At 55.4% G+C, this 13,023-nt stretch overlaps 1 protein-coding gene across 1 annotated transcript in view; it reads left to right on the forward strand.

Annotated features, from left to right (window-relative positions):
- The window catches only part of TCERG1L (transcription elongation regulator 1 like), a 177,911-nt gene that overhangs the window by 36,285 nt on the left and 128,603 nt on the right, over nt 1-13,023 (forward strand). Inside the window, exon 4 of the mRNA XM_026494420.3 lies at nt 1,407-1,589. Coding sequence (XP_026350205.2) covers nt 1,407-1,589 — 183 coding nt within the window. The remainder of the gene's footprint in view (nt 1-1,406; nt 1,590-13,023) is intronic.

The raw sequence follows: 13,023 nt of genomic DNA on the forward strand, positions 1-13,023 counted from the left end.
CCCTGATCTCCTTGCAGCTTCTGGAACCCACTGGATAGGTGCCTGCCTCAGGGCCTTTGCACTTCCTCGCCTCTCCCTGGCCAGCTCTTCCTGTCTCGCCTCCTGCAGGCTGTGACCTGTAAACTCTCTTCCCAGGGCAGACCTTTCTAACAACGTGTGTGAAGATGAAACCCACATGTCAATTCCCAATCCTTTTTCTTCCCTGTTTTACTTTTCTGCATTGTGTCCATACCTACAACACAAAGCAAATAGAGAAGGGAAGTGTATACCGTGTGTCTCCCTCCTTGGGAGCTGTGGTCCCTGAGGGCAGGCCCTCCACCTGTTCGGTTCACCGCTCTGTCCCTAAGAGCCGGAACATGGTTGGCATCTAGTCAACCAAATTAGGAGTTGTTGACTGGATGACTATATAGTGTAGAAATAGGAATGATTTTGTAATTCGCTTTATTTACTGAACAATTGTGAGCCATCCCTATGGTACCCAGTGCTCTTTCTTGTATGATTCTGTCGGCTGTTCGGTGGCTCGAGCGGACACACCATTGTTAATACAAGCATCTGCCCTTTGCTGGTTTTTCTAGTTTTCTCCCTCTAAATCTTAGGCATTGAGCACGTGGGTCAATTCTAGGAAGGGAAACATTAGATCAAAACTTGTAAGCTATATTAACATTTTAAAGACATATTTCCAAATTGCTTTCCAGAACTTGCACTATCAATATAAGCTGGTACCTACAGAATATTTCTCAGAAACCACAGTTATTTTAGGGACTGAAGATTCCTTAAAAAAAAGAAAAAACAGCAAAAAACCCCCAAAAGAACCCAAAAAACCTTTACAGAAAAGGCAGAGACAGAAGCAAACTTTCATGTTTTCGCCAGGAAAGACGAGCTGAATTGCAAGTTTGGAGCCTGACTCCTCACAAGGGGCTGCCCAAGTTGATAGGGGTATCGAGTTTCTCCTCTGCGGAGGCCGGGCAGGGGGCAGCCACATCCTCAAGGATCAGCTGAGCCTCCCGGGCTCCGGAGAACCCTCTCCACCCTGACCCACAGCAGCCCATTTCCTGCCTTATGCGCTCCTGTCTTGGCCCTCATCCCCCGCTGCTCCAAGAAGCTGCGTGCTTGTCACCACCGTCCCTGGTTATGCACGTAACGCGTGTGCACCACAGCCAAGGAGCCGCTCCCGACGGCCCGCGTGTCCCCGATGTGACTCACCAAACATCACGCAGCGGTGTGCCTGTGCTCTGCACAGTCAACACCTGGACAGATTGAGAACTCATGCCATTTGTTCTAGGATATCGGCACATGGCATGGGTTTCCTTGTTTTCTGGGCGATCATATGCTGCATCAGGAAGTGGCACATCCCCCTGGGGGAAACCGGGCATCCCTGTGCTGACCTCCCTGTCTGTCTTCTGCAGGTGGTTGTCACAACAGCTTGAAGCCCGTTGGCAGCGGCCCCAGCATTGCCATCACCGCCGCGGCCGCCATGGTGTCTGTGGACCCCGAGGGACTTGGGGGCCCATCCCCCTCCAGCGTGCAGCCCTGCCACTTCCTGACGTTGGCACCCATCAAGATACCCCTGAGGACCGCCCCCTTCTCCGGTAAGCACAGAGCATGTCTCTCAAAGCCCAGAGCTGGTTCGGAGCTCACAGTGCGGGGAACAAGGCGGGAACCAGCCGGCCTCTGGCTTTGGGGTTCCCTGGATTCGTGTGCCGAGGGGCACCCAGGGAGGGATGTGCTGCAGGGCTTGCCCAGGTTCTGCTCATCTTCACACTACACCAATGGACCTCAACTCCATGGAAGAAGGCCCTGCTAAGCTGACCTGGGTGATTTCTGCCATGAGGCCAAGTTGGAAGTTTCTACTCAGAGAAGTGAGACTTCCCTTTACTAAGTTTTTAGGGGGAGTAATGTAGTCACTGAGAGTGTCAAGGTACCCAGAGGTTTGTGGTTCCTTCCACGGGCTCAGAAGGAAGCAAAGACAACATGCCAGAAAACAGCTAAGTATCTAAGTGAGTAAAACACAAAGTGCAGTGCTGGGGCTCACCAAGTCACCCCCCTGGGCTCGCCAGCTGGCTTGTTCTGAACACGGGGACGGGGACCGCAGGGAGTCCCTGACGCGCGTGGCTGACTGAGGGGCGTGGATGGCCACAGAGGTCCTCGGCTTCCTTTGTGCGTGGGCCTGCGCTTCCTCTGGGGAGTCTTCAGGTGGACATGGGGCTGGTGGACACTCTGGTACCCGAGTGGAGCCGTGATGCGTGTCTGGGGGCTCAGCAGGGAGACGAAGGGCCCCAGGTCCTGGATGGGTTGCAACTCCGTGGTCCATGTGTGTGTTCAGAGCTGTAGGTGCATGTCTGTTAATGGTGACCGGCACACTCTATGTCCAAGCCACTGGTGAGCGCGAGCTTAGGTCCCTCCCTTAAGTGTAGCAAGAGCGACATGAATTTGGAATGACTTTCAGTAAGTACTCAAGTCTTGAGAGCTGGTACTACCGCTTCCGTGTTAGGTTTGCTTGTGATGTGGTAAGACCCGAATACAAATTCTGTGAGTTCTAGTATTAGATACTAAAATTCTCATGTTAGCATTAATATCATCGATGGCTAGGTTATCAGTAATAGGAAACATCGCTACGTTGTGAGACACGTGCACGCGCACATCCAAGTTCGTGGGAGAATGAGGAATAACCCAGTTTCGTCCTTTCCTTGTTTCGGTTTGCTGACATTGTTTCTGGAAAGTCAGATGTGGTCTTTGGTGTCCGTGTTTCTCTATTGGCTTGATAAATTAGTTGGTCAGTAGAACATTGTATTCTCAAGAACAAAATCTTATTTCAAGCTGTTAGTGAACATGCATTTAGGGTGTGATGGGGAAATAAATAAAACACATAAATAATCCCGTGTGGAACATAATTTACAGCTGTGTCAAGATTTCAGTTAAAATCCATCAGTCCATTGGCATTTATTAAGGATGACTTACTGTTTTCTGAGAAAATTAATCTTAGAAGGAACCCAAACCCATGTACCCCAGGGGTGGCTTCACTTTCCATGCCTCGTATGATTTATAAAGTGCCATAATAATTAGGTGTCTTTCTGTGTTTGCATTTTATAAGGTGCTATAATCAAATCTGCCATAATGTGCATTCAGTTAGAGGACGACTGCGTCAACATGATCTGTCTTGTAGGTAACCACCGAAATGTGCCTTCAGGAAGAAGGAATGGGGGGGCACTCCAGATGCAGCCTCTAAAACGGCCCCTCTGGTATTGATCTGAAGACCTGAAAACTGTGCACTGTGGCAGAGGGACCGGCTGGGACTTGAAATAAAGGCGGTGGGGTGGGGGGACTGGTCCAGATGCACGACCCCAGCCCGGGGTGCGGCCTCTGAGTTCTGTGCCCACTTCCAGCACCAGTGGTGGCTGTGGTCCTACCTGTGGCCCCTGCTACGGGGGTCCTTTGGGAGATCAGACCACCTAGCAGTCTGTCCCTGGCAGTGTCCCCCTGACGTCAGCAGAAGGCATCTGGGTGAGACTGGCCATGCCTGTGATTAGCCCTTTCCAGAATTTCCTGGAGTACTTTCTGAGAACCGTGGCTCAGAGGCACTTGAGCAGACAGTTTGTCCCTCAGAGCTCGTTTTAAGCCCCGTCAGGAGCTCCATAGAATGAGATTCAGTGAGGTCGAGGAGTTGCCAAGGCCGATGAGCGTTCTCGGTGCTAGGACATTCCTGCCACCCCTCAGAACAGGTGCCTGGAGGGGGACGGGGATGGCAGAAGGGCTAGGTGGGGCCAAGACGGAATGGCGTCCCCTGCGAAGCAGATTTCACTCACCGAGAAAAACGCATCTGTCTGCGAAGTGTGCTCGATGGTGAAATTGCTTTTATAAAAGCATGTGAATTTTAATTTATCTGCAAATGGATAATTTTGTGTTTATTCAGAGAATTCACATATTAGGTAAAGGAGCTGGACTATTTTATTTATACCCTTGGCTTGGTCAGGAAAGCCCGATAAGCTTAGAAGCCCTCTGGGGTGTAGCTCTACGCTTCTCACTGGGGGCAGATGGTTGGCGACACTGAAGACATTTTTTTGGTCACCACAGTTTGGGGGTTCTATTGGGATCCAGCGGGTAGAGGCCAGGGAGACCTCCACACCCCCACAACGGCCGGGACGGCCCCCACGATGAGGAATTACGTGGCCCAAGATAGTAGTGCTTGTGTCGAGAGGCCCTGGTTTATAGTCTAGACGCCCCTTAAGGAGGTGTGGAAACTCGCGCTGGTGTGTGGATACGCTCACTGGGGAGCGTGAGTGGTGCAGTAACGGAAGGACCCAGAAGGAGATTGGCTTATCGCTGCCAACATCAGGGGAGGACTTACACTTAACTGTATGCCTTTAACATGAGTTAACATTTGGAATAAGGCGCCGTATTGAAGAGCCCCACAAGCTGGTCCACCTCAGTTGTGACCTGGGTCCCGCAGAGCGCTGCGGGCACACGTGACGCAGGTCCTCGCCGTCCTCTTCCCCGGGACCGCGCAGGCTGCGGGCTCCCTTCTGTTCACGTGTCTGTCCCCTTCGTGGCCCGTACGTCGGGTGTGGCGGGGCCGAGTCTGCCTGTCCTGGCCCGGCCTGCGGCAGGCACCAGGCCGGGTGCTCACGTCTGCGACCTTCAGCAGCCTCCCCCACGCGGCCGGTGCTGGCATTGCCACGGTCTCTGCCACTGTTTCCCAAACCCTCGCTCCTGAGTCAGGGTGTCCTGGACGGGAGGGAGGCGGAGTGCCTGTCACCGTGCTGCCAGCACGGCCACAGCCTGAGGGCTGGCCGAGCGTGCGACCTCCTGTCCGCTCGGTCCGCGGGCTCGCAGCTGGTTCCAGCCGCTGCTTTAAGTGCCAGGCCTCAGGTTAAAGAAGGCAGCGTTCGGAGGAAGATGGATCGTGTGTCGTATTTATTTCCTGGTTTTTAAGGAGACCCCGAGGTTTCTGGGGGAGACTGCAGTGTGCAGCCGAGGGCGGCTCCGCCGGCTGCCTGGGCTTGTACCTGCCGCCGGCGCTGCTGTCCCCGACCCCCGGGGGTGCTGCCCCGCGTTGAGGAAATAAATGAAGTTATTCGCCTGCCTCCCTCCCTCCCTCCCTCCCTCCCTCCTTTCCTTCCTTTTTTAAGACTGATGGTAGTTAGTTTTAAACCTTGGCCCCCATTTTGCAAGCATTCAAGTGAAAAAGGTAAAATAGGAGTGATGGTTACAGCCGCTCATGGAGCGGCCGACGGTCAAATACAACTATTAAAAAGTACCATCTGCCTCGGAAACCATTTACCACCTGTTCTTTGGCTTCCAGAACTATTTAATGGTTTAAATTCCGCATTGTGTCCTGCCACAGAACAGCTGGGAAGTGACTACTCTTGTTTCTCTGGGGAGGTAGCATCCGAGCTCCGTAACAAGCCAGGGAAGCCCGCACGCCAGCACCCTGCCACGCGGCCTTCCGTGGGCCACGGCTGCCCTCGTTAGCAACGTCCGCAGATGCCAGCACGGTTCATAACGACAGTCACCCGGCCGCGGCCGCGGGGGAGGAAGGCTTTTCTCTTTTTATCCAGGAATTATTTCCTCCTCCACTGTAATCAAAAACGTCATCATACGTATTCACATTTTAGAGATTTTCGGAGACAAAAAAGCTTATAACAATGAAATTTCTTTTCTTTTCTTTTTTTTTTAAGATTTTATTTATTTATTTGACAGAGACAGCCAGCGAGAGAGGGAACACAGCAGGGGGAGTGGGAGAGAAAGAAGCAGGCTCCCAGCGGAGGAGCCCGATGTGGGACTCAATCCCGGCACGCCAGGATCACGCCCTGAGCGAAGGCAGACGCTTTAACGACTGCGCTACCCAGGCGCCCCAACAATGAAATTTCTGACCGTCCGGAGGGCCTGGGCCTCAGCTGGCTCTGTGAGGAGGCATACGTGTCTCTAACACAGGGATAGCGCTGCTTTTCTTAGAAAGATTGTTGGATTTAAACAAAAAGGCTTTGTGTGTAGTCTGTCCTTAACGTGAGCTCATGTTAAGGGGAAGCTGCGAACAGTCAGGTGGGCATCCCTACCTCTAGGCATGCGAAGTGCAGGTTTCCCTAAATGGAGATCCCAGTCTGGGGATCCCGAGCGGCTGCCGGGATTTGCTCCCGCTGGGAGTCCTCCTTGGGAGCGAGCGCATGTGCTCTCGAGTGTCCATGTAGCAAAGGTCCTCCTCTGACCTGTCTTCCCCCTGGCCTGCTCCCTCCCCGCTCCCTTCCCTGAGAAGTGCCTGGCTCTTCAGCTCCGGTAGCCGTCTGCACTGTTGGCTCCACTTCTCTCTTCCTCTGAAAAGAAACACTGGAAATCCATCACGCACGCAAAAGCACGTATGCGTCTATGCCAGGTATAAAGAACGCCCATACAACAGAACCCCCAGACACCTCCATCGGAGCCTGAGAGGGTGGATGTTTCCACGCCCCCCGTGCTCCTGGGAGCCTCGACTCCTGATAACCCGGGGGGTAGTTGCTCTCCTGAGTGTGTGTGAGTCCCTGCTGTGTCTTAGAAACACGTTACCATATATGTATTATCTCCAGACAGTGTCTCCAGTACAACGTAATCTAGGCTTTTTTGAATTTTACGTAAATATCATAATCCACACATTCTTCTCTGATTGCTTTTTTTTTTTTGCTCAAAATGATGGCTTTGTTGTTGTTTGTTTCTTTAAGCCATCCCACTGATGCTTGGAGTTGTCATGCGATCGCGTGCCCTTGGTGAAGCCTTCGTTCATTAGCGGGAATCCACGCGTCCTGTGTTCTGCTGTTGGCGGGCATCTGGGCTGTTTCCTGAAATGCCAAGCATGGTGGGCCCCTCCTGCTGGCATTCTGGGGTGGGGGGCACGTGCACAGGACTCTGCAGTGTCCCAGACGGCCTCTCTCTGGCATCCCAAACCCTCTTGGCCAGCCTCATCTCCGGGGCCCGTTTCTCCCCTGAGCGCTATGGTGATGGATCCGGTCTCCCACGGGGCACCTGCTCTTTCTGATGGACGCCTCACACTGCACTTTCCTGTAAGGGGAGTGTCGATTCCCAGCCCATGGTCCTGCTCAAAAAGCAGAACATGAGAACCTGTTGCTCCTGCAGCCTTCCAGCTAATCCCCCTTCTTCCTGAGGACCCCCCGGTCTGCCTGATCGGGGGGCATCCTTGGCTCCTGGCTTTGCCTGACCCCTCACATCCAGCCTGTCAGCTGTCACCCTCCTGACACCCACACCCGAGTCCGCCTTCCTCGTGCAGGCCAGCACCCCTGGCGGACATTGGCTGCCGCACGCCGTCTCTCTGCTCCCACCGCGCCCTTTCGTATAAGCCGTTTTCCACGCAGGAGCCACGGGTCACTCCTCAAAAATGTAAACCACACCAAGCCTTCCCCTGCTTAGGACTCCTGGGGTTGTCTCCGGGAGCTGGGAGCAAACCCCAGACTTCTGCCCAGGGTCCCTGGGAGCCACCATTTATGACCCCAGTCGGCTTCCGCTGCTGCTTGCACCACTCCCTGCTTTCCCACCCTGCCTCAGGGCCTTTGCACAGGCCGATCCCTCTGCCTTCAGCTCTTCTCCTGGCGCTTCACGTGCCGGTTTCTCCTCCGTCATTCAGGCCTCGGCTCTGAGACCCGGGTCTCCCGTTCTGCAGCATCTCTGGAGTGAACCCCACCTCACCTGCTTATTTACTTGGTAGCATTGCTCATTGTCCAGAATTCTCTTCAGTGTCTGTTTCGGGCTTACTGTCTTCACCCTCCCCACCCTGAATGTTAGCTCTAGGAGAGCCGCGGCTTTCTGGGTCTCATTTGCTGAGTCTAGTGCCGAGGCGGGCCCCTGGGGCACGGCTGTCTCCCGGAACCTCTCTGCTGGGGGGGGGCCCAGCCAGTACCAGCGGTGCTGCTGAGGAGTGGTGACAGGCGGCTCTGGAGGTGTCCGTCCCACAGCCCACCCCGCCCGGCCTCCCCCACAGGCTCGCGGCACAGGGAACCTTCCACCCGCCCCAGGCTTTCTGGGCCGAGTTGGGGCCCCAGAAGTGGCTCCTGACATTGTCCATCCACTCAGCGTTGATGGTGAAGGACGTCGCAGGAGTGGTCACGCCCCGTCTGCTACATTCTTGCAAGATTGGAACTTCCCGGTACCCCAAACTTTCACCCTGAAAAGGCTCCTGGACCCCATGAAACTGATCCCATTCCTTAAAGCTGGGAGCCAGGGTGGGAGGCTGGGGAGGTCCACCTTTCCTGAGTGCTGGTGCCTGGAAGGGTAGGGCCGGCGGGGACCCAGCCCCCCGTCCAAGAGCCTCGCCTGTTTTTCTTGTGTACTGCCCGCCCTCCGTCCCTTCCCCCGCCAGCCAGTCACACTCAGCCATACAGCCATTGCGCTAAAATCAGTGATCGGGACTCTGGAGGTGGGGCCACCGGCACTGTGGGGACGTTGACCAAATCCAGCCCGGTGGCCAGGTCTGGCTGCACCGAGGGCCTTAATGCACAGTCTGTGGCCAGCCCTGACAGAGGAGGGTGGAAAGCCACACTCATGCTCACACGCACCATCGCACGCAGTAGGAGCCCTGTGGCAGGCCTGGTGATCTTCTAGGAGCCATCGTTACGGGAGAGCCTGGAAAGGCTGTGAGAAAAATAGGCTGGTCTGAGATGCAGGAGCGAGCCGAGAGCCACGTGGTGGCGGCTTTAATGGAAAACGTGCTCCAAGGAGGCTCGGTTGCTATAGCCACGGGCCTGGGCATTGTCTTAGCGTGCTCGCTGTCGCTGGGGACCCGATCCTTCCTGGGCTGGGCCGCTTCGTTCCGTCTGTGACGTTGGAAACAGCATCCGTGGCCGGTGGCCGGCCTCGAGTACCGGATGGGGACCCTGATACGCACTCGCTGGAGGCAGCCCGTCTAGGGGCACACCCAGAAGGATCTCTGGGCTAAGCTGCTTTGGTCTGAACTCTCAAACAGACCTGTTTGGTGAGGAAGTAAGATCAAGGCCACACAAACATTGTGCACACAGTGTAGATGCCCCAAGTCTAATTTATTTTAGGGATTCAGAAAGTGCCAGGGGAATTGCATTAAGTAAGCTGCAGAGACGGCATCTTACTGCTGTGCCCTTGTTCGTAAGTCGTATCTCTGACAGTATGGCTTGCACATCTCCCCTGATTAAACCCGCACAACAGCTTTTCCGTTAGCCAGATTTCTGGTACACTGCAGAAACCGAGGCATGCAGAGGACGGGAGTCCTCCGAGCACGCGGGTGGACAGCTGTTGCAAAGTGCACGCACTCTCCTGGCTCCGGAGGTGGCCAGGCAGACCTTGGGTGGGACCGGAAGAGAGCAGGGGGTGGTCGAGACCCAGGGCTGGTCCGAGTGGTCTCCACCGGTGGGATTGTGGTCACTGGAGCAGCAGAGGGTGGAAGGACCAGGTCGTCCTGAGGTGGACCGGGCATGAGAGGGAAGGAAGGGCAGGCGAGGGGAGAATGGGGTAGAAAAGTCGAGGTTTGCTGTCAGTGTGGACAGGCAAACCCCCAATGCTGGACTTCGGGGCCAGGGCAGAGGGTGGTTGGGGACCCAGGCCAAGGCACAGAGGACTGAGAGTGTGTCAGTGTGGACAGTGGGAGATCCCCACGAGGGTGAGGGCTGCTGTCCATGTTCTCCTGGAACTCCCAGGGCCCCGTGCACTATGCAGTAATGATGAGTGGGATCCCTCACGTGGACCCACGGACTGTCAGCACGCTGACGTAACACGCCGGAGAATTCCGGCCCGTCCTCAGCCCTCCGAGGCATGAGCAGCTGGGGGGGGGGTGCTCACGTTGACCCTGAGATGCTGCAGCTGGGGAGGCCGTGCTGGGTCGGGGTGATGTCTGCACACTTGGGGAGGTCTGCACACTCGAGCCAGTGTCTGCACACTCTGGGCGGGGTCTGCACACTTGGATAGGTCTGCACACTCAGGGTGGTGTCTGCACACTTGGGGAGGTCTGCATACTCGGGGCTGTGTCTGCACACTCGGGGCGGGGTCTGCACACTGGGGCGGGGTCTGCACACTTGGGGAGGTCTGCACACTCAGGGCGGTGTCTGCACACTCGGGGCGGGGTCTGCACACTCGAGGCTGTGTCTGCACACGGGGTGGCGTCTGCACACTCGGGGAGGTCTGCACACTCAGGGCGGGGTCTGCACACTCGGGGCTGTGTCTGCACACTGGTCTGCTGCGTGCTCGGCAGGAGGGGGCTCCTGCTGGCCCAGCCCCCTGACCTTGGTGCTGGAGCGAAGACCCCCCTGGTCCCTGCTCAGAAGCATGTCCCATGGACAACTTCCGCAGGTTTTCTTCTCAGCTCCTGAGTGAGGCTGATGTGCAGTTTTCACTGAGTTCAGGTTCACAAAGTGTAAAGTGACCCTTCAGCTGTTTGGCAGCGTGCACTTCAGTGACATTCGTCCACCGAATGCTGGGTCCCCACCACCACCTTCTAGTCCAGGACGTCTTCATCACCCCAGAAATCCCTGAACCTATTGACTAGCCCTTCCTCTCCCGGCCCCCGCCCCCTGCCAGTCCCTGGGCAGCTCTGAGCTGCTGCCCTTACGGGTCACCTGTCCCGTGGGTTCCACATGTGCACAGACGGTGTGGGACCCCATGTGATGGCTCGTCCTGGCCTCCGGGGGTGTCTCTTTCTTCTGGAAAATCTCTGTGAGTCAGGAAGGGTTTGCTTCTGGGAGGACTGCCAGAACTCTCCTATGAGTCTATTCGGCTCTAAGTTTTTTCTTTGTCTGAAGAGTTTTAAGTAATAACTTAATATTTTTTGAACCACATGACTATTTAAGTTTTCTTTATTTTCCTGAGTCAGTTTTGGCAAATTTCTCCTCCCCTGGAATTTGTCCTTTGCTTCTGAACTTTCAGATTCACAGAGGTAAAGGTATTCCTAGGCTTCTCATGAGTTTTAAATTTCTGTCATGCCTGCATAGCTGTGCTCGCATAAGAAGGGTTTTTGGTAGAATGACTGTTAACACCTTCTGCGTGCCCTGGCCAGTCTGCTGTGTGTGGTCAGGGCACCCAGATGCGCACTGGACGTGCCTGTAGCCACCACGCCCTGTCCCTGCTGAGCCCATGAGGAGACACCTGTCAGCACCTCCACCTGCAGCTCATCTTCCCCTTTGTGTCTGCGCAGCCCATGCACCAGAACAGCTCTGGGGGCAACTAGCATCATGTGTCCCTTCACGCCGTGGCAGAGACCTGGTGGTAGTGGCCTCCATTTAGCTCTTGGGGAACCGAAAGCATCTTTCTTGGCTGTTGTTTTCCTTTTCATTATATCCTTCATAGATTTCCCCAATTATTAAAGTGATTAATGGTCGTTTAGAACACTTAGAAAATAATCAAGAAGCATAAATGAGAAAATTAAAATTGCCCATAGTCCCTTGGCCTCTACAAACCGTCGAGACATTTCTTTGTAACAGAAGTAGTGCAAGTGGGATTAGGCTGTGCGTGCAGAGTCAGGCCCACTGCTTAGCACCTGCTGTTCCCTCCCACTTTACAGTCAGGCACGGCACAGCCGCTGGAGGAAGCCCCCGCACACGGCCAGGGTTGGTGGTTCTCGGTGGGCTGTCTCTCGGGGGATCACGCGGGGGCCACGTGGGCTCTGGTGGCTTGCTGTGGGGCGTGCAGGCGGAATGCACTACTGCGTCTTCCGTCGACTCAGCGGGACCCCACTCCAGTCCACCCACTCCCATGGTTAAGCACGTCATAAAACCTTGCTGCTTTGATCTCTCCTGGCGGCTCTGCCAGCCCCGGAGCCGAGCTTGGGTGCGGCCTTCATGCTGGGCGTTTGTGCAGGTGCTCACTGCTTCCTGCAAGGGCAGCTCTCTTACGGGATGAAGACCCGTGTCTGAATCATTCCAAGAGCAAGGGTAGAGGACTGTGCCCTGTCCCTAGGTTCTCCTGTGCCGGCAGACAGCTCGTATGTTCCTGGACCAGTTTGGAAGGGAAGGAGGACACTGCTCGTGGGGCCTCTCTAAGCCCGTGCGCAGCATGTGTGAGCGAGCGCGGGTGCTGCTGGCTGCTGTGACGGCCGGCAGGTGAGCATGAGTCAGTGCTTTGAAGTTTTCACCGGGGATGTAAGTGGTTCGGTCATTGACGCGGGGGGAGGAACACTTATGGAAAGAGGATCGACGGTATAAAAGGTGGAGGGTATGCCGTGGACAGCGGCTGAGGGGCAGGCAGCACGGACGCGTGTGGGGTCTGTGTGTCAGAGTTTCATGGTCATTGAGGCTGTGCCCTCATTCCTGGTGGGGATCTGGAGACTTCGCTAAGAAGCTTGTGGTCGAACAGCGAGGGACTCGTGCTTACCACACAAGCCGTCCAGTCTGCATCTGTTACGCAGGCGTAGCTGTCATGTTCCCCATGCTCTAGAATGAGAAAGTTTGGACTTGGAAAAGTTTACGTGCAAGAGAAAGAACCCGATGAATAAATGAGCAGAGACTTGGAGTAGACGTTTCTCCCAGGAAGACACACGGGTGGCCGACGAGCACGTGAAGAGATGCTCAGTACCCCTGAGCCATCCAGAAATGCAAATCAAAACCACGGTGAAATGCACTTTGCACCCACTGGGTGGCTAAAATGAAAGGGGAGGGTCGTGACCAGTGCAGGCGACGGTGTGAAGAGCCTGGACCCCCTTACGGGCTGGTGAGTGCGGAACGGTGGGAGACGGTCTGGCAGCTCCTCGGATGCTCAGACCACAGGCCCCGCAGCTCCACTTCCAGAATATACTCAAGAGAGGAAGACATCTGTCCGCACAGAAGCGTGTACACGAGCCTTTGTCGCGGCATCACTTACGGCAGTCAGGAGTGGACACAGCCCAGATGTCCGGGAAGTCTGACACCTGCTACCGCACGGAGGGACCTGGGACACGTGACGCTCGGGGAGCCAAGCCCGTCACAGAAACCGCGCAGTATGTGATTTTGTTTATACGAAACGTCAGAACAGGCAAATCCAGGGAGACAGAAAGGAGAATCTTAGAGGCTGCGAAGGGTACAGGGCCGGCGGAGGCTCGGGGGAAAGGGA

This window comes from Ursus arctos, unplaced genomic scaffold (assembly GCF_023065955.2).
Source record: "Ursus arctos isolate Adak ecotype North America unplaced genomic scaffold, UrsArc2.0 scaffold_7, whole genome shotgun sequence".
In the NCBI taxonomy this organism is placed as follows: domain Eukaryota; kingdom Metazoa; phylum Chordata; class Mammalia; order Carnivora; family Ursidae; genus Ursus; species Ursus arctos.